Consider the following 17,047-nt stretch of genomic DNA (forward strand, 5'->3'; position numbering starts at 1 on the left):
CCCTTCAAGTAAGATCAGTTGCACTATAGCTCTTGCTAGAGAACCTCATTTCTTAGTGATTCCATCAAGTTACAGTTGGTGACCATGTCAATGACCAACTGGTCCTCTCTCAAGCTACTCTGGTCTTCTTGGTATGGCGCATGATCTCATTCACAGACGCCGGAGGCAGCGCCAGCTGAGGGCACTCACGGAGGTCACAATGTCCTTTATGGCTCTTCTAATGAGAAAGACGGATGCTCTCAGTGTGTTCTTTAAATCTTCTTTTGGGGTTCCAACAGGCATTTCCATCAACTTCTTAAACAAGGCAAGCAGTGCATCCTCTCGGTAGGACCATGTCTTAGAATAGGCCCCAGCAACCTACCACAAAACAGGCAGCATTTGCATGACATCACACAACCATCCTCCAATACTATACAACTTGAAGGCCTTGTTTTTTTTTAAAACTAAAATGATTCATTTCTAATAACAGAACTTTTATAAATGAAAATGATTCATTTCTAATAATAGAACTTTTACAAATAAATATGCATATTTAGAGAAATAATTTTTTCTGATAAGGAAATTTAAGACTATGTTAAAATATAAAAAGTATTACATTCTCCAAGAGAAATATTTTAAAGCTGAGAATGAGGGGAAAACCCTACTCATTTCTTTTTTTTTTTTTTTTTTTTTGAGACAGAGTCTCACTCTGTCGCCTAGGCTGGAGTGCAGTGGCTCGGCTCACTGCAACCTCCGTCCCCTTGCGGGTTCAAGCAATTCTCCTGCCTTAGTCTCCCAAGTAGCTGGGATTACAGGTGCCTGACACCATGCCCGGCTAATTTCTGTATTTTTAGTAGAGATGGGGTTTCACCATCTTGGCCAGGCTGGTCTTGAACTCCTGACCTCGTGATCCACCCGCCTTGGCCTCCCAAAGTGCTGGGATTATAGGCGTGAGCCACTGCGCCTGGCCAACTCTACTCATTTCTATAAGAAGATACTTCCATCTTTTGCTATGCCATCTTTTTGCGCTGGAATTAGCTGGTATTCAGAAGGGAGCAGTTGTTTAATACAAGCTCCATGAATGCCAGAAGGAAACACCCAGGCTGAAATGAGTACTCACTGATACATCTTAGCTCACGTTTTTGCTGTTTCACATAATTTATAATTTACAGAAGGGCAGGCATGGTGGCTAATGTGTGTAATCCCAGCACTTTGGGAGGCCAAGGCCAGGAGTTCAAGGCTATAGTGAGTTATGATCATGCCACTGTACTCCACCCTGGGTGACAGAGCGACACTCTGTTTCTTAAAAAAAAAAAAAAAAAAAAAAGGCCGGGCACGGTGGCTCACGCCTGTAATCCCAGCACTTTGGGAGGCCAAGGTGAGCAGATCACAAGATCAGGAGATCGAGACCATCCTGGCTAACATGGTGAAACTCCATCTCTACTAAAAAAAAAAATTACAAAAAATTAGCCAGGCATGGTGGTGGGCACCTGTAGTCCCAGCTACTCAGGAGGCTGAGGTAGGAGAATGGCGTGAAGCTGGGAGGCGGAGCTTGCAGTGAGTGGAGATCGGGCCACTGCACTCCAGCCTGGGTGATACAGCAAGAGTCCGTCTAAAAAAAAAAAAAAAAAGTTAGCAAAAGACTTTCCAATTCAGGAAGAACAAAGGGAAGTCAACAATATTGCAAATGCAAAGCCCTGGGCGTTTTCCTTCCTTTATGTGTAAGTACGCAGAGGTGTGCATACCATATAGACTTCCCTCCCCTCTGCCCCCCACTGTTTGTTTTTTTACCAAGGTTTCTCCCAACACATCGATGGCAGAGCTGGCTTCTCTCAAGGCCTTCTCAGTTAAGGGCTCTGGCTCCCCTAACATGCCTCCCCTCCGAGCATTGCTGATGTCTGCATCACTCATTTCCGGCTCCACCACTGCCTCCCCATGATGCTTACGAATAGCTGGAAGAGGCCGTTCATCGTAGGGCAGGGACTCTGCCTGCAGTGAGCGAAGGAGAGAGGAAAGCACTGGGAACTCCATAGGTCACATTCTCCAATGCAACTCTCACTGGCAGGCTTACTGTGCTTACTTACCTGATCTGAAAGATGTTATTTTGCTAAATATCAGTATCATCAGATTAGAATAATTTATACAACAAATAGGATGTAATTGAAAAGATTAGATGAGGCTTTCTATTTCTAAACTCATTACAGACCTAATAAAAAAAAAGCAAGGTAGATTCCGCCTTAATGACTGTTTACTGGTAGCAATTTCAGTTCAATTGACATGGTAGACTACTAAAGTAAAGGCTATTACATCTTTTTTTCTGAAAAGATCTCTGATATTTTCTTAGTTTATTGCTTAGAAATAAGCATCAAGCCTGATTTTAAATAAACATGCTCACAAGGTGTCATTAGGCCTATTGCTTATGTGGCTATGTTCTCACTCAGCACTATGGCTCCTAGAATGGAACAGAGGTGGGTCTGGCTGGGGTGCACTCATGCACCTCATGCATGGGAACAGCACCTGGCACAACACAGGTCCTCTACAAATACCCAAATAAATTGAATGCCAATCTGAAACGGAATTACCTACATTGATCTTTGGATGAGGATCTGTGGCAGGGAGTAACTGGTCTACTGCAGAATGCTGAGGAGAAATAGTTAGAGAATATGATGAAGGCTTTTCCTGAAGGAAAGGTTCTGCAAACTGGTTTTCTGTTCCTCTTTCTTCCAGTTGTGGTAGTAAGGGCATTGGCTTTTGGTGGCGAGGACTGCCAGAACGAGCGAGGGGCTGGAGGGGCAAATCAAAAGGTCTTCGCATCTAGAGAACAAAAAGGAACATTTAATTTCAAATGCCACTGCCACGCCAGATATATCCATCTCATTCCTTCAGATGAATAAGACTTTAGAAAGCTGTGCTGGAAGAGGCTCCTTGGCACAATGAAAAATTTCAAAACCAAAGAGAAACTTCCATGGAGTGAAATCTACTTCAAAGTCCCACACAATCAAGTTGCACTCATCTCAGTTGTCTCTCTACATTTCTGTGTGGACTACAAAAGTGACATAAACACCCAAAATGCTAGTGAAGGAATGAGCATTTGTGCATGGAGCATGTCCACACATATGTGCCCCTGTAGGAGCACAGTGGTGTGGAGAAAGCACCTGGGCTGGACCCAAGTGGACTTTTATTCAAAATCTGGCACTGCTATTCACTGTGTGTACAAAGGAAAGTGATGTTGTGTAATCCCAACAAGCAAAGCTGACTGCACAATTGCTGCACACTGGGCATGGTACTGAGTGTTTTGGACAGGTAGGCTCATTAATGCTTACTCTTTTTACCCCCACTTGAAAGCTGATGGAAAACTGAGGCATAAAGCTGATAAGAATTAGTCAGTGATCACAGAGCTGGAATGGTGGTGCCCGGATTTCAACCCAGACAGTCCAGCTCCAGAGTGTGCACTCTCTTTTTTTAGAGGCAGGGTCTCACTCCATCACCAAGGCTGGAGTGCAGTGGCGTGATCGTAGCTCACTGCAGCCTTGAACTGCTGGGCCCAAGTGATCCTCCTGTCTCACTCTCCTGAGTAGCTAGGACTACAGGTGCGTGCCACCAGGCCTGGCTATTATTTACTTTTTGTAGAGACAGGGTCTCTCTATGTTGCCCAGGCTGGTCTCGAACTCCTGGGCTCAAACAATCCTCCAGCCTTGGCCTCCCAAAGTGATGGGATTATAGGCGTGAGCCACCATGCCTCAATCACTATTCTGTATCTCAGGACCTTCGTTTCCTAATCGGTCATGTGGGCTGAATGCCCCATTTGCATGAGTTCTAAAATCAGAGGCAGAGCACCTTATGGGAAATATGTTCTCAATACACTGAAGCTGTTAGTATTACATTCTCACTTGATCCTTATAACACTGAGGGGTCAGTGGGGCAGGGTCATCACTGCCTTTTCCAAATAAGGAAGCAGCTGGAGATGAAGGGATGCAGCAGAAAAGCAGCAGGGCCTCGGTTTTCCTGAGGCCCGGTTCGTTCCCTTTCCCACGACTGTGAGTCTCCTGAAAGAACATGCTGAGGCAAAGCCTCCCTGACGTAGGCACAGAGCTGAGGCCATCTATGATAACTGTCCCCTGAGCACGGCAGAGTGTTTTACACTGCGCTTCAAAGACATCTATCCACCTTTGTGAACCACACAGTTGAATCTCTGTTCTCCTAGGCTTTCCTCCACCCCGTCCGGGCTCCTGCACCCACCAGCTCGGCATCCAGGAGGCTGTGCAGCTCCAGCTGCTCGTACACCTCGGCGCGATACTGCTCCATCTGCTGCTTCTTCTCCTTGGCGAGATCGTAGTCTTCCTTCTCCACGGCACAGCGTTTCTCTACCTCATACCTCCCAAGGCGCTCACCAACCTGAAGCACAAAATGTTTGCTTTTTGTTTCAAATTTGGATCAACTCACATCAAATGCAAAGCTAATGTTTAAGAATCATGCCTGAAGCGTCTTGAGAGGAGAGGGAGTGAGCACAGGGAAATGGAAGGAACGGGCCACACTCATAGCAAAGGTCTGGCTGCTGTTGCTGTACTGGCATCTAATAAGCCCATGGGTTGGTCATGACTTTCAGGATAGCTGGTTTTCCTATTTTCCCATTGTGCTCGGGATCCCAGTAACGAGGTGACTGACCCTGGCACCTGAAGGTGAGTCTGAAGAGGTAAAGCTTCTGCTTCCATTTGCATTTTTAAAGTGCTTATGTGTCTCCGTAACTTTATTTTGCTGAGATCTTTGAACTCGCACTAACTTCACGGCTTTTAGTAACCGGTTTCTTTTTACCATGTAGTTATTCTAAGTATACATAAAACCTATTACAGGAATAAATTAGGAACTGTTTTCTCCAAAAGCAATACCTTTTGCAAATCAGCAATAGCTTGTTTTAGTTTCTTGGCATAATCATAGCGTTCTTTTTGGACAGCTTCTCGTTTTCTTTCATCTAATTTTCGTATAATCTGTGCAACTTCTGGATCTTGGTACATATCAAAAGCTAAGTCATCTAGTGGAGAAATGGAGTCAGATTTCCTAAAGGGAAGAAATGCATAATTTAGAGATAATTTCACACCCTAGGAGTTCAGTGCTGAAGATGCATGGTTGAGAACATGCCCCTCCCCACCCCGCCCCATCATGGTTCACAGAGCATTTCCTGAATGAGAAAACGGGTCTCAGAGAAGTAACGGGCCTCAGGTCACAGAGCTCTTAATTCCAAGCAGGCCTTTCTGACTCCAAAGCTCATGCTCTTGACCATGAACCAAACCGCACTTCAAGGCATCTGAGCCTCCAGTGCATTCGCTCAGAGTGCAGACTCTGGGCCTCGCCTCGTTATGGGCCCTGGGAATAGGACAGTGAATGTGAATCAACTGCAGAACAAGGAGAAAAACAAAAACAAAGACAAATGGATGACCAGGCCCCACCCTAAGAAATGTGACTAGTGGGCCCAAGATGGGGTCCAGGTGCCATATTTTATAACAACACAGTATTTTTTTCTTTCTTTTCTTTTTTTGGAGGCGGAGTCTCACTCTGTTGCCTAGGCTGGAGTGCAGTGGCGCCATCTCGGCTCACTGCAACCTCCACCTCCCGGGTTCAGGTGATTCTCCTGCCTCAGCCTCCTGAGTAGCTAGGATTATAGGCGTGTGCCACCACACCTGGCTAATTTTTGTATTTTTAGTAAAGACAGGTTTTCATCATGTTAGCCAGGCTGGTCTCAAACTCCTGACCTCAAGTGATCCACCAGTCTCAGCCTCCCAAAGTGTTGGGATTATAGGCGTGAGCCACTGCGCCCAGCCTGTATTTTTTTCTTTGAGACAGAGTCTTGTTCTGTTGACCATGCTGGAGTGCAGTGGCATGATCTTGGGCTCACTGCAACCTCTGCCTCCAAGCAATTCTCATGCCTCAGCCTCCCAAACAGCTGGGACTACAGGCATGAGCCACCATGCCTGGCTAATTTTTTTGTATTTTTAGTAGAGATGGAGTTTCACCATGTTAGCCAGGTTGGTCTTGAACTCCTGATGTCAGGTGACCCACCAATCTCGGACTCCCAAAGTGCTGAGATTACAGGTGTGAGCCACTGCACCCGGCCAACATCACAGTATTTTTGATGAACATGATAGGTTAAGAATTGCTACCACTCACATATACACCATGGAATACTATGCAGCCATAAAAAATGATGAGTTCGTGTCCTTTGTAGGGACATGGATGAAACTGGAAAACATCATTCTCAGTAAACTATCGCAAGGACAAAAAACTAAACACCGCATGTTCTCACTCATAGGTGGGAATTGAACAATGAGAACTCTTGGACACAGGAAGGGGAACATCACACTCAGGGACTGTTGTGGGGTGGGGGGAGGGGGGAGGGACAGCATTAGGAGATACACCTAATGCTAAATGACGAGTTAATGGGTGCAGGAAATCAACATGGCACATGGATACATATGTAACAAACCTGCACATTGTGCACATGTACCCTAAAACCTAAAGTATAATTTAAAAAAAAAAAATTAACAATGAAAGTTAAAAAGGAAAAAGCCATTATCTTTAATTTAATGCTATAATTCATTGCCTATTGCCTCTTAAGGGAATGTAATTTATTAAAGAGGCATTTGGGACTTGCCTTAAAAAAAAAAAAAAAAGAATTGCTACCACTGAGGTTTTACTCAAAGGGTTAAGTTGTATGGTGTCAACCATCATATCCTAGAGGAGATCAAAAACATTCCTTCAGAAATAAGTGATTTTTTGTAGTCACCTGAATAATTCATTTCTGATTAAATATGACCTCTATTCCTCCTTTCAAGCTCTATAGTAGGGTCTAGAATGTAAACAATAAAGCTAGTCTCACCAAGCAACAAAATCTTACGAGAGGATGAGGATGCAAGTGTCCCAGCTGCTGTATCAACCCCATTAAACAAGCCAGCTGCTTATGGTGACTTGAACATCCTTCGAGACAGGTACGTTTTAATGAAAACATTGGTCATAAAAGTATAGTTGGTGAATCTGTATTATAATGAATTCAAGTGGGGCATGGGAATAGGCCCCCTTTAAGCACTCACAGCCCCCCTCTGGCATCTCCCAGTCCTTGAGGTCACGGTACTTCACTCACAGCAGCACCACAGGCTGGCGGCTGGGACGGCACCAGCAGCTCTGAACTGTATCTAATCCCAGGGGTGACTAAACAGCAAAACATTTTGGGTTGTCTACAAGATCCCATTAACTATTTTTAGTGTAACACATATGACACTCTAAGTCACGCTGCTTTGCTGTCCCAGAGATGAACACAAAGACTTCATTTGATTATAAAAATCCTTCAAAGCAAACATCATGTACTGTGGCACCCAGTCCCAGCTCCTGTTGATTCAGCAGCAGCATGGGGTGCCATCTACCCACTTTGGTACAGAACCCCCAGTGGCAATGACCGGATTCCACGTCCAGCACAGGCCCGCACATGCCAGTCACACAGCTTTTCCCAGTCCTTGCACTTAACCTTCATAAAACCCCGGGCGTGGGGCAGGACAGGCAAACCATAGCCTGCCATCCCACCTGGCTGATTGGATTAAGGTGACAGATTTAAAGTCTAAATCAAAATAACAGAAAGAAGCTTTATTGGAGATACTGAGAAACTAAAGACTTAATCAGTTTGGTTGTTCCTGCCCTACTGCCCTTGCTTCAGTAAGGGCAGAGCCCCAGCTGCGGTCCTCGTGGCGAGGCTGGCAGGAGGGAGGCAGCCATCCACTCTCAGCGCTCCTTCCTCACAGTGCTTCCTATCGCCAGCTCGAAAGATGGGAAGAGTACTGTGATTTTTCTATTACGCAAAGGAGGCTCTGAGGGAGAGACTGAGAGGCTGGTGTTATTTTTTTATAGACATTACATGAATAGCCTCTGCCCTCTAAGCACTCCACACTCACAAATGCCTGTGACAGCTCTGGTCTGCACCAGGCCTGTGGGGAGGCGGGGTAGCCTCCGCAGGAGGGAAGGCTTGCTGTCCACCAGCGCACATGCTCAGCAAATCGCGTGCGGCTCCTGAGCAACTGCAGAGAGAATCTGATCCCGGTTGTGTGCAAATACAAGAGCCTGGATCAAGAATTAATCACTTTATGTGAGCAGTCTGTATGCAGGTACAAGTGAAATTACACCAAACGCGGACAAATTTGAAATTTCTATTAAAGTTTAAAAAGTTGATCTTTTCTTTATTGGGAAGCTGCTGTCAGAGAAGAACCAAGGATATTTGGAATTCCTCTTTATTTTTAAATAACTTTGTGTGTGTGTGTGTGCGTGCGTGTGTGTCTGTGTGTGTGTGAGATGGAGTCTTGCTCTGTCCCCCAGGCTGTAGTGCAGTGGCATGACCTTGGCTCACTGCAACCTCCACCTCCCAGGTTCAAGGGATTCTCCTGCCTCAGCCTCCCAAGTAGCTGGGACTACAGGTGTGCGCCACCATGCCTGGCTAATTTTTGTGTTTTTAGTAGAGAAGGAGTTTTACCATGTTGGCCAGGCTGGTCTTGAATTCCTGACCTCAAGTGATTCACCCACCTTGGCCTCCCAAAGTGCTGGGATTACAGGTGTGCACCACCATGCTCAGCCTAACAAACATTTCAATTCCTCTTTATTTCTCATTGCAGCAACTATGCCAGCCCTTCCCTTCTTTCCTTTAGACCAGGCACCTCTGGAATGGAGTCCCCTCTTTGTCATCTACAGCAGGCAGGTGGCAAGGGAGCCACTGTCCCAAAGAGGTGCCCGGGACAGAGAGGGTGACCGAGGATGGCACAGTGGGGCCCTTTAGCTCTCCAAAAGTGGATTCACCCCCACTCCTTACACTGCTAAAGAAAGAGGAAGCGGCAACAGCAACAGAAAAATATGTAAATTTTTTTTTTTTTTTTTTTTTGAGATAGGGTCTCACTCTGTCACCCAGGCTGGAATACAGTGGCATGATCTTGGCTCAAGCGATCTTCCTGCCTCAATTTCCTGAGTAGTTGAGACTACAAGCACGCGCCACCATGCCCAGCTAATTTTTGTATTTTTAGTAGAGATGGGGTTTTGCCATGTTCCCCAGGCTGGTTTCAAACTCCTGATCTCAAGCAATCCTCCTGCCTTGGCCTCCCAAAGTGGTGAGATTACAGGCATTAGCCACCACACCCGGCCTACAATTGTTAACATGAAGAACTTTCCCAATACCCATTTTTTTTTTTTAGCCAAATTTAGCAGTGAGAAAAAATATTTTTAATGGGTAGAGAGGGATTGGTAAAAATTGTGTGGTTTTTTTTTTTTTTTTTTTTTTGAGATGGAGTCAGTCTTGCTCTGTCACCCAGCTGGAGTGCAGTGGCACAATCTTGGCTCACCACAACCTCCACCTCCTGGATTCAAGTCATTCTCCTGCCTTAGCCTCCCAAGTAGCTGGGATTACAGATGCGTGCCACCATGCCTGGCTAATTTTTGTATTTTGAGTAGAGACAGGGTTTTACCATGTTGGCCAGGCTGGTCTTGAACTCCTGACCTTGTGATCCACCCACCTCGGCCTCCCAAAGTGCTGGGATTACAGGTGTGAGCCACCACGCCTGGCAAAGTTGTGTTTTTAAAAATGTATGTGATACATATTTTTCACTCTTCTAAAGAATAAACTTTTGAAGAGGCCGTAAGGTGATGTCTCTAGAACTGATAACCTGGGTCCATTCATGTCTTTGATTTTTACCATGAATTTGCTTGTGCTGATAAAATATCAAAGGATGGCTGACAGATCTTTGTTCTAAATGCATTTTAGGAAACTTCTAGTAATACCTGAACACAAGAAAGGAAGTAGTCTCTACTGGGCAATAAATGAAGGTGTGTGGCTGGGCACAGTGGCTCACGTCTGTAATGCCAGCACTTTGGGAGGCTGAGGCAGGTGGATTACCTGAGGTCAGGCTCAGGAGAATTGCTTGAACCCAGGGGGCAGAGTTTACAGTGAGCCGAGATCACGCCACTGCACTCCAGCCTGGCGACAGAGCAACACTCCATCGAGACCAGCCTGGCCAACCTGATGAAACCCCATCTCTGCTAAAAATACAAAAAATTAGCTGGGCATGGTGGCAGGTGCCTGTAACCCCAGCTACTAGGGAGACTGAGGCAGGAGAATTGCTTGAACTCAGGAGGTAGAAGTTATAGTGAGCCGAGATCATGCCATTGCACTCCAGCCTGGGCAATAAGAGTGAAATTCTGTCTCAAAAAAAAAAAAAAAAGGAAAAAAATAAATGAAGATGTGCTAAATAAAACAGTGACCTTAATCTTTATGTAAATTTCAGACAATCCAATCAGTGGCTTATCCAGCTCTAAACTGAATTTAGAGGCTCTAAGTCCAGACTCCTTTGGAAATGACTGACCCTTTCAAGATTCTGAGGAAAGTAACAGAAGTTCATTGCTGGGAAGCAGGACTCTTACCTGGCATAAGTTCCTTCTAGAGCAGGGTCCTCACTGTTGTGCCCAAGGTAGTGGTCAATCAACTTCTCTCGAGAGGCCTTTGGGGGCAAAACATCTGCTTAGTGTCTCAGAGAGAAAGAGGAACAACACAAAACCTTAACTACAAGATTTATTTCATATAAAGCTGTCAGCAAGGTTCAGTGATCCTCATCCTTTGGAGGGACAGCTAAAACTGTTAAAGTTTCATATGCTATAGCTCTTAAAAATCATCTGAAAGTTATTCACTAGTCAATTTTATGCAGATTATAAAAATGATACATTTTTTGGGTGAAAATAAATGACCCCCTCTTGTCAGAAATACATTTACTTCCTTAGAAATTAAAACTTTACAAACTTACAGTATTGCTTTCATCACTGAAATCTGCAGGGTCTCCAATGATATTTATGGCAACCAAAGCAACCTAAGAAAGTGTTAAATTAACAGAATTAAATATACAATGTTTCAAACGACTTAACCCCTTTATTTACTTACTTTGAGACAGGATCTCGTCTGTCACCCAGGCTGGAGTGCAGTGGTGTGATTATGGCTCACTGCAGCCTGGACCTCCTGGGCTCAAGCAATCCTCCCACCTTAGCTGCCCTAGTAGCTGGGACTATAGGTGTGAGCCACCATGCCCTGCTAATTTTTGTGTTTTTTATTGCAGAGATAGGATTTCACCATGTTCCCCAGGCTAGACTTAACCCCTTTATAACAAACTCTGACCTACACTGTTATCAAATGGGATGATGTATATCAAAGTGTATTAATTGTTAAAATGTTATGCCAATATAAATAACTTTTAATAATTAACAAAGAATTTTAAATAAATTATGTAAGTTACTATTCTAATGCTTAACCAAATGGTTATTTTAACCATTTAAAGGATGTTCTGGCTGGGTGCAGTGGCTCACGCCTGTAATCCCACCACTATGGGAGGCCGAGGCGGGCAGACTACCTGAAGTCTGGAGTTTGAGACCAGCCTGACCAACGTGGAGAAACTCCATCTCTACTAAAAATACAAAATTAGCTGGGCAAATGCCTATAATCCCAGCTACTCGGGAGGCTGAGGCAGGAGAACTGTTTGAATCTGGGAGGCAGAGGTTGCAGTGAGCCGAGATTGTGCCACTGCACTCCAGCCTGGGCAACAAGAGTGAAACTCCATCTCAAAAAAAAAAAAAAAAAAAAATGATGTTCGAATCATAATAGCTAAAAACTTCCCAAATTTTAACATAGCCTCATAATGAGACATCCACTCGAGATTCAGTATGGAGCTCATCTTTGAAGGATCTTGGGAAATTAGACGATGAAAAGTTAACACAGCTCAGTTTATCCCAGTCGGTGAGTCTCATCTGAGGTGGGGAGTCACTTTTCCATCCTGCACCCCCAACCATTGTAGACCAACTACTTAGCCAGGTCATTGCTGGTAAATACATGCAGGTGGGTGGAGGAAGGAAAAGGGTTAAGACTCATTCTTCTGGCTTCCTGGTGTGTTATGCTGCAAGGGGCTAGGCAGCTTAACTGGACCTTTGTGCTCTTGTCCAGCTCACCCGCTTGGTCTAGAGATTTGATTTGCTGGGTGCTTGCATTCCTCTTGGAGGGGGCAGGGAGAGTTGTACATGCTTCTGCTAATTAATGAGATTGCTTTGGACACAATTGATTTCTACTACACTAATCATGTGAGAAAAAGAAAGAAAAAAAGAAGGAAAGAAAGGGAGGGAAGAAGGAAGAGATGAAGAATTAGCAGCTTGGAGCTGGGGAGATTCTGGATTACATGCAACATTAATGTGTCCGCAATTTCTACCAGGGGATTTACCTCGTGCACATTGGGAGGGTTTATTTAGAACTGTGCTGTCCTACACAAATAGGATGTGAGCCACATGTGTCATTAAGTAGGCACATTAAAAAATTAAAAAATGCAATTAATTTTAATAATACAGGTTAACACAACATATCCAAAATACTATCATTTCATCACATGCAACTGACATAAAAGTTCTCATGAACTGTTTCGCATTCTCCTTTTGTACTGAGTCTCTGAAGCCCACAGTCTGGTGATGCTGGCAGCAGCTCTGGGCACTAGGCCAGTTCGTGGTGGGCACTGGCCACATGTGCCCAGAGGCTGCTGGATCAGACTGCACAGCTCAGAGAGCTCAGCAGTATCCCAGAAGAGATCCTCTCTTATAAGATCATCTTGAAAATGCATCTAAGAAAAGATACGTGACCACATAATCCCACAAAGAAGGTAGGGGCGGAATCAAAGGCGAAGCTGCATGCATCTTACCTGATTATATATGTTGTATTTGTTGACATGGTTTTGGTGAAAAATCAGTTTAAGAAATTGTCCTACTGCATCCACATAAACTGATTTTAGTTCCCGGGCTTTGCAACCTGTCTTTTCATTATCACAGAGAGACACGTAGCTGAAAAACAAAACACAACTGAAGAACACGCTGATTTGAAAATGTGCTGTTCAATAAAACTGCTCCCTACTCTGATTGAACTCAATAGGCTTATTTATTTTTATTGTTTTATTTTTTAAAGCTAGACTATCCCTATGCAGGATCAACAGGTTTGAATAAAAGCTAAGTCTAGAATGAAAAACCTAGGAAAAACCCCTAGAACTCAAATTCTAATTAGTATTCTTGTTGTTTTTTTTTTTTTTTGAGATGGAGTCTTGTTCTGTTACCCAGGCTGGAGTGCAGTGGCGCGATCTTGGCTAATTCCAAACTCCGCCTCCTGGGTTCAAGCAATTCTCCTGCCTCAGCTTCCCAAGTAGCTGGGATTACAGGCGCTCACCACCACACCTGGCTAATTTTTATATTTTTAGTAGAGACAGGGTTTCACCATGTTGGCCACATTGGTCATCTAATTAGTATTCTTAAGAAAATTTCTACATCTGAAAAGTAGAGCTGAATAGCAGAATTCATAGAAATTATAACGCTGCTTTTTAAGCATATCCAATAAGAGGCAGGTGTCAAGAAATTGTGTACTCTTGAACCAAATAGAAGTACATAACATAGGACCAAAAGTTAAGGGACAATTCATTTTTAAGAGTTCTCAGGGCTGGGCGCAGTGGCTCACGCCTGTAACACCAGCATTTTGGGAGGCCGAGGTGGGCGGATCACGAGGTCAGGAGATTGAGACCATCCTGGCTAACATGGTGAAACCCTGTCTCAATTAAAAATACAAAAAATTAGCCGGGCGTGGTGGCAGGCGCCTGTAGTCCCAGCTACTTGGGAGGCTGAGGCAGGAGAACGGTGTGAACCCAGGAGGCAGAGGCTGCAGTGAGCCGAGATTGCACCACTACATTCCAGCCTGGGCGACAGAGTGAGACTCCGTCTCAAAAAAAAAGAAAAGAGCTTTCAGGTACAATTAGCCTAAAAGCTGCCATGATACATTTTAAATTTCATTCTTACCCAAGTCTTCGAAACCGCTCTGCTTGATAGGGTGCAAAATATTCAGGTAAGCTTTCACTAATGTAGAACTCAATTTTACTTGAAATCATATACTGGTGAGCAAGTAACTGTAGTTTCCTTATTCGACATCTCTCCACCATTTGAAGGACAATTTCTTGTGGAAATTGGCAAAATCTGAAAGCAAACACATTTTTGTATTTTCTGAACAATTTCTGCAGAGGGTTTCTAGATGCTAGCATCTCATTCTTGCAGGTAAGAAGCATTAACCACACACCCACTTTGAACTGGACAGTCTGTAGGTACTGATGGTACAAAGATGCCTGTGACATGATTCCCGTTCTCTTGAGCTTTTCATGTTGGAGCTGAAGCTTGGAATTAAAATGTGACTTGATCTGCCTGTAACCCTATAGGAATCATACTCTTGGCAGCTAGTAAATGACGTGAAACCTGCAGTTTTTCATAAGATAAATCAATCTTATGAGGCGGCACTAGTGGGCAGGATGGAGCCAAAGGATTTTCCACAGGAACTCAAATGCTTAAGGGCCCCAAGGTATCAATATTTAAGGAGTGCCTGCCTTTCACGCATAGTGGTCTAGGGAGAGAAGCCTATGCTATGGGCCATGCTGAAGCTTCTTTGCTCAAAAGTGACATAACTTTTTTTTTTTTTTGAGACAAGGTGTTGCTCTGTCACCCAGGCTGCAGGGGTGTGATTATGGCTCACTGCATCTTCAATCTCCTGGGCCCAAGTGACCCTCCTACCTCAGCCTCCTGAGGAGCTGGGACCACAGGTGTGTGCCACCGTGCCTGGCTAAAATTTTGCCCAGGCTGGTCTTGAACTCCTGGGCTCAGAGGATCCTCCCACTTCGGCCTCCCAAAGTGCTGTGATTACAGGTGTGAGCCACTGGGCCCACCCCAGAAGTGACACAACGTATTAAAAAACTAATAGCTGGGTACAGAATCACAGCAGTCAGCAAAGACCCCACACCGCTTCCAAAAATGCAAAGGTTCAAGAGAGGCACATTTGGGGCAGGAGGGCAGCTGGCACAAACTGGGAAACTGAGCAAGTTTTAAAATGAAATTCTTTAGTCTTTCATGTCAGTAAAGTGCTGCTTTAGATAGTTACTGCTTTTAAATGCAGGGCACATATATTATCATTCATGGCGAGATTATCTGAACATAAAGACAATAAGTAATCTATTATTTTAAAATTTTTATTAAGAAAAAACAAAACTCCAAAACTGCTTAAAGAAAACCAAGACAACCGGCAAAGCTTTGAAGTTGTATACAGTCATGCACTGCATGAGCCAGTGGTCCCATAAGATGACAACACTGTATTTTGACTTAGCTTTTCTATGTCTAGATATACAGATACCTACTTGTGTTACACTTGCTACCGTGTTCAGCACTGTCACGTGCTGCACAGGTTTGCAGCTCAGGAGCAATAGGCTATGCCACAGAGCCTAGGTGTGTAGGAGTAGGCTGTACTATCTGGGTTTGAGGGCACTCTAGGTGTTCGATGAAATCGACTGATGATGCATTTCTCAGAATGTCCCCATGATTGAGCGATGTACGACCATACTTTTAAAAATCCTTCCAAAAAGGGCCTATGATTTAGCTACTCAAATGTAGCTGATGAACACTTTATAGATGAATCAAAAATACCTTTCAAGCCGAATATAAAAAGAAACCACACAGCTAAAAAGGCTAGTATGAATTTATCCTTTCAAGATAAATTGACAGATACAGATTTTTTAAAATAAAAATAATTTGACAACCGAAAAAATGGATGCCCAGAGGCTACGGTTGGTGCAAACTTTATGCTTTCTTGGAAAAACGTCTTGCTCTGAAGGGTTTAGGCTCTCTGAATTCTGAGGTCACATGAATGGCACTGGGGGTCTCCCTGGATCTCTTTAACACCCTCTTCAGTGTCTCTCCTGGAACTGCATCAATCTATGCCCTGAGCTCCGATGTAGAGGGTCCCACATTTTCTATGACCTGTGGTAACAGGGTGCCTTGTCCTGTCATTGGGAGGCTCGGCTTCAGGGTATCCTCCTTTGTCTTTCTGCGACGTGCCTGACCTCAGGGAAGTCAAGAGACCCTGAGCCAAACCCAGTGGGAGTCTGTGGTGACCAAGGGCACACAGATCCTTTTCTTGGGTACATCCTCTGAAAGCACATTACTGAAGTGAGTGTAGGTCATGCCCTTTAAAGCAATACCATGTCAACACACAAGAGAACCATACTGGTGTGATTTTTATAACTATTACCAAAAAGGGTGGCTGTGTGTATACTCGAGAACCTTCAATCCCCAAATAACATGGAACATGTGCAGTGAGCGTACAGGACCTCTGCAGAGGGGATGCTCCTGCCTGGGAGAGGCATGAGCAGGCTCATGGGGAGTCTGGCAGGAGAGGGTGGAACACTGGGCTGCCCCCGTGGGTGTGCTCCTCCTCCTGCCCTCCAGCCATAGGCTGGACCCTGTTAATGCTGCCTGCATGGGCAGTGCATCGGCCATGGCCTGGGCAGTATCAGGACGCTGGCTCGCCTGCAATCCTAGCTCCGCGGGTGACAAAGGCGCTGTCTGGCCCCTTCTGCTTGACTCTTGCTTCATTTCTCAGTTCATTCAGAACTCACTTCCAGGAAATGCAGGGACAGGGGGTCTTATTTGTTATGTCTCCTCAAAAACACCAAAAGGAAAATACGTTTTAATTTTAAATGAGATTTACATTCAATTTTCAGCAACATGTCTTCTCAATAAAAGCAAGACACAATTATATGACTGAATTTAAAATGCCATACATATTTACGCATTCGCAAGTTAGGAATAAATAGTAACTTCTCAGGCTTGAAAGCAAGTCATGAAGAGCACAGAGCTGACAAGGTGGGATGGGGTGGAGGGTGGGTTTTTATTCACGTGACTGAGGGCGGAGGGCAGATGCCAAGTGAGTGCATAAAGGGGCTCAGCTGTAAAGACCAAAGTAGCAGAGGCAAAAAGACTTCAATGTTTTAAGAAAATAAGCAAGCAAAACACTCATCTAATGAACATTTGTTTTGAGACGGTCTTACTCGGTCGCTCAGGCTGGAGTGCATGGCTGTCATAGCTCATGGCAGCCTTGGACTTCTGGGCTTAAGGGATCCTCCTGTCTCAGCATCCTGAGTAGCTGGGACTACAGGCGGGAGCCACTGTGCCCAATTGA

At 44.6% G+C, this 17,047-nt stretch overlaps 1 protein-coding gene across 1 annotated transcript in view; it reads right to left on the reverse strand.

The window, feature by feature from the left end:
- The window catches only part of CEP104 (centrosomal protein 104), a 45,919-nt gene that overhangs the window by 23,487 nt on the left and 5,385 nt on the right, over positions 1-17,047 (reverse strand). The window contains exons 3-11 of the mRNA XM_030805300.1: positions 13,852-14,025; positions 12,717-12,855; positions 10,794-10,856; positions 10,417-10,493; positions 4,866-5,034; positions 4,219-4,374; positions 2,566-2,793; positions 1,771-1,968; positions 190-357 (exon numbers count right to left, since the gene is read on the reverse strand). Of these exons, the coding sequence (XP_030661160.1) occupies positions 190-357; positions 1,771-1,968; positions 2,566-2,793; positions 4,219-4,374; positions 4,866-5,034; positions 10,417-10,493; positions 10,794-10,856; positions 12,717-12,855; positions 13,852-14,025 (1,372 nt within the window). The remainder of the gene's footprint in view (positions 1-189; positions 358-1,770; positions 1,969-2,565; positions 2,794-4,218; positions 4,375-4,865; positions 5,035-10,416; positions 10,494-10,793; positions 10,857-12,716; positions 12,856-13,851; positions 14,026-17,047) is intronic.

This window comes from Nomascus leucogenys, chromosome 24 (assembly GCF_006542625.1).
Source record: "Nomascus leucogenys isolate Asia chromosome 24, Asia_NLE_v1, whole genome shotgun sequence".
Classification (NCBI taxonomy): domain Eukaryota; kingdom Metazoa; phylum Chordata; class Mammalia; order Primates; family Hylobatidae; genus Nomascus; species Nomascus leucogenys.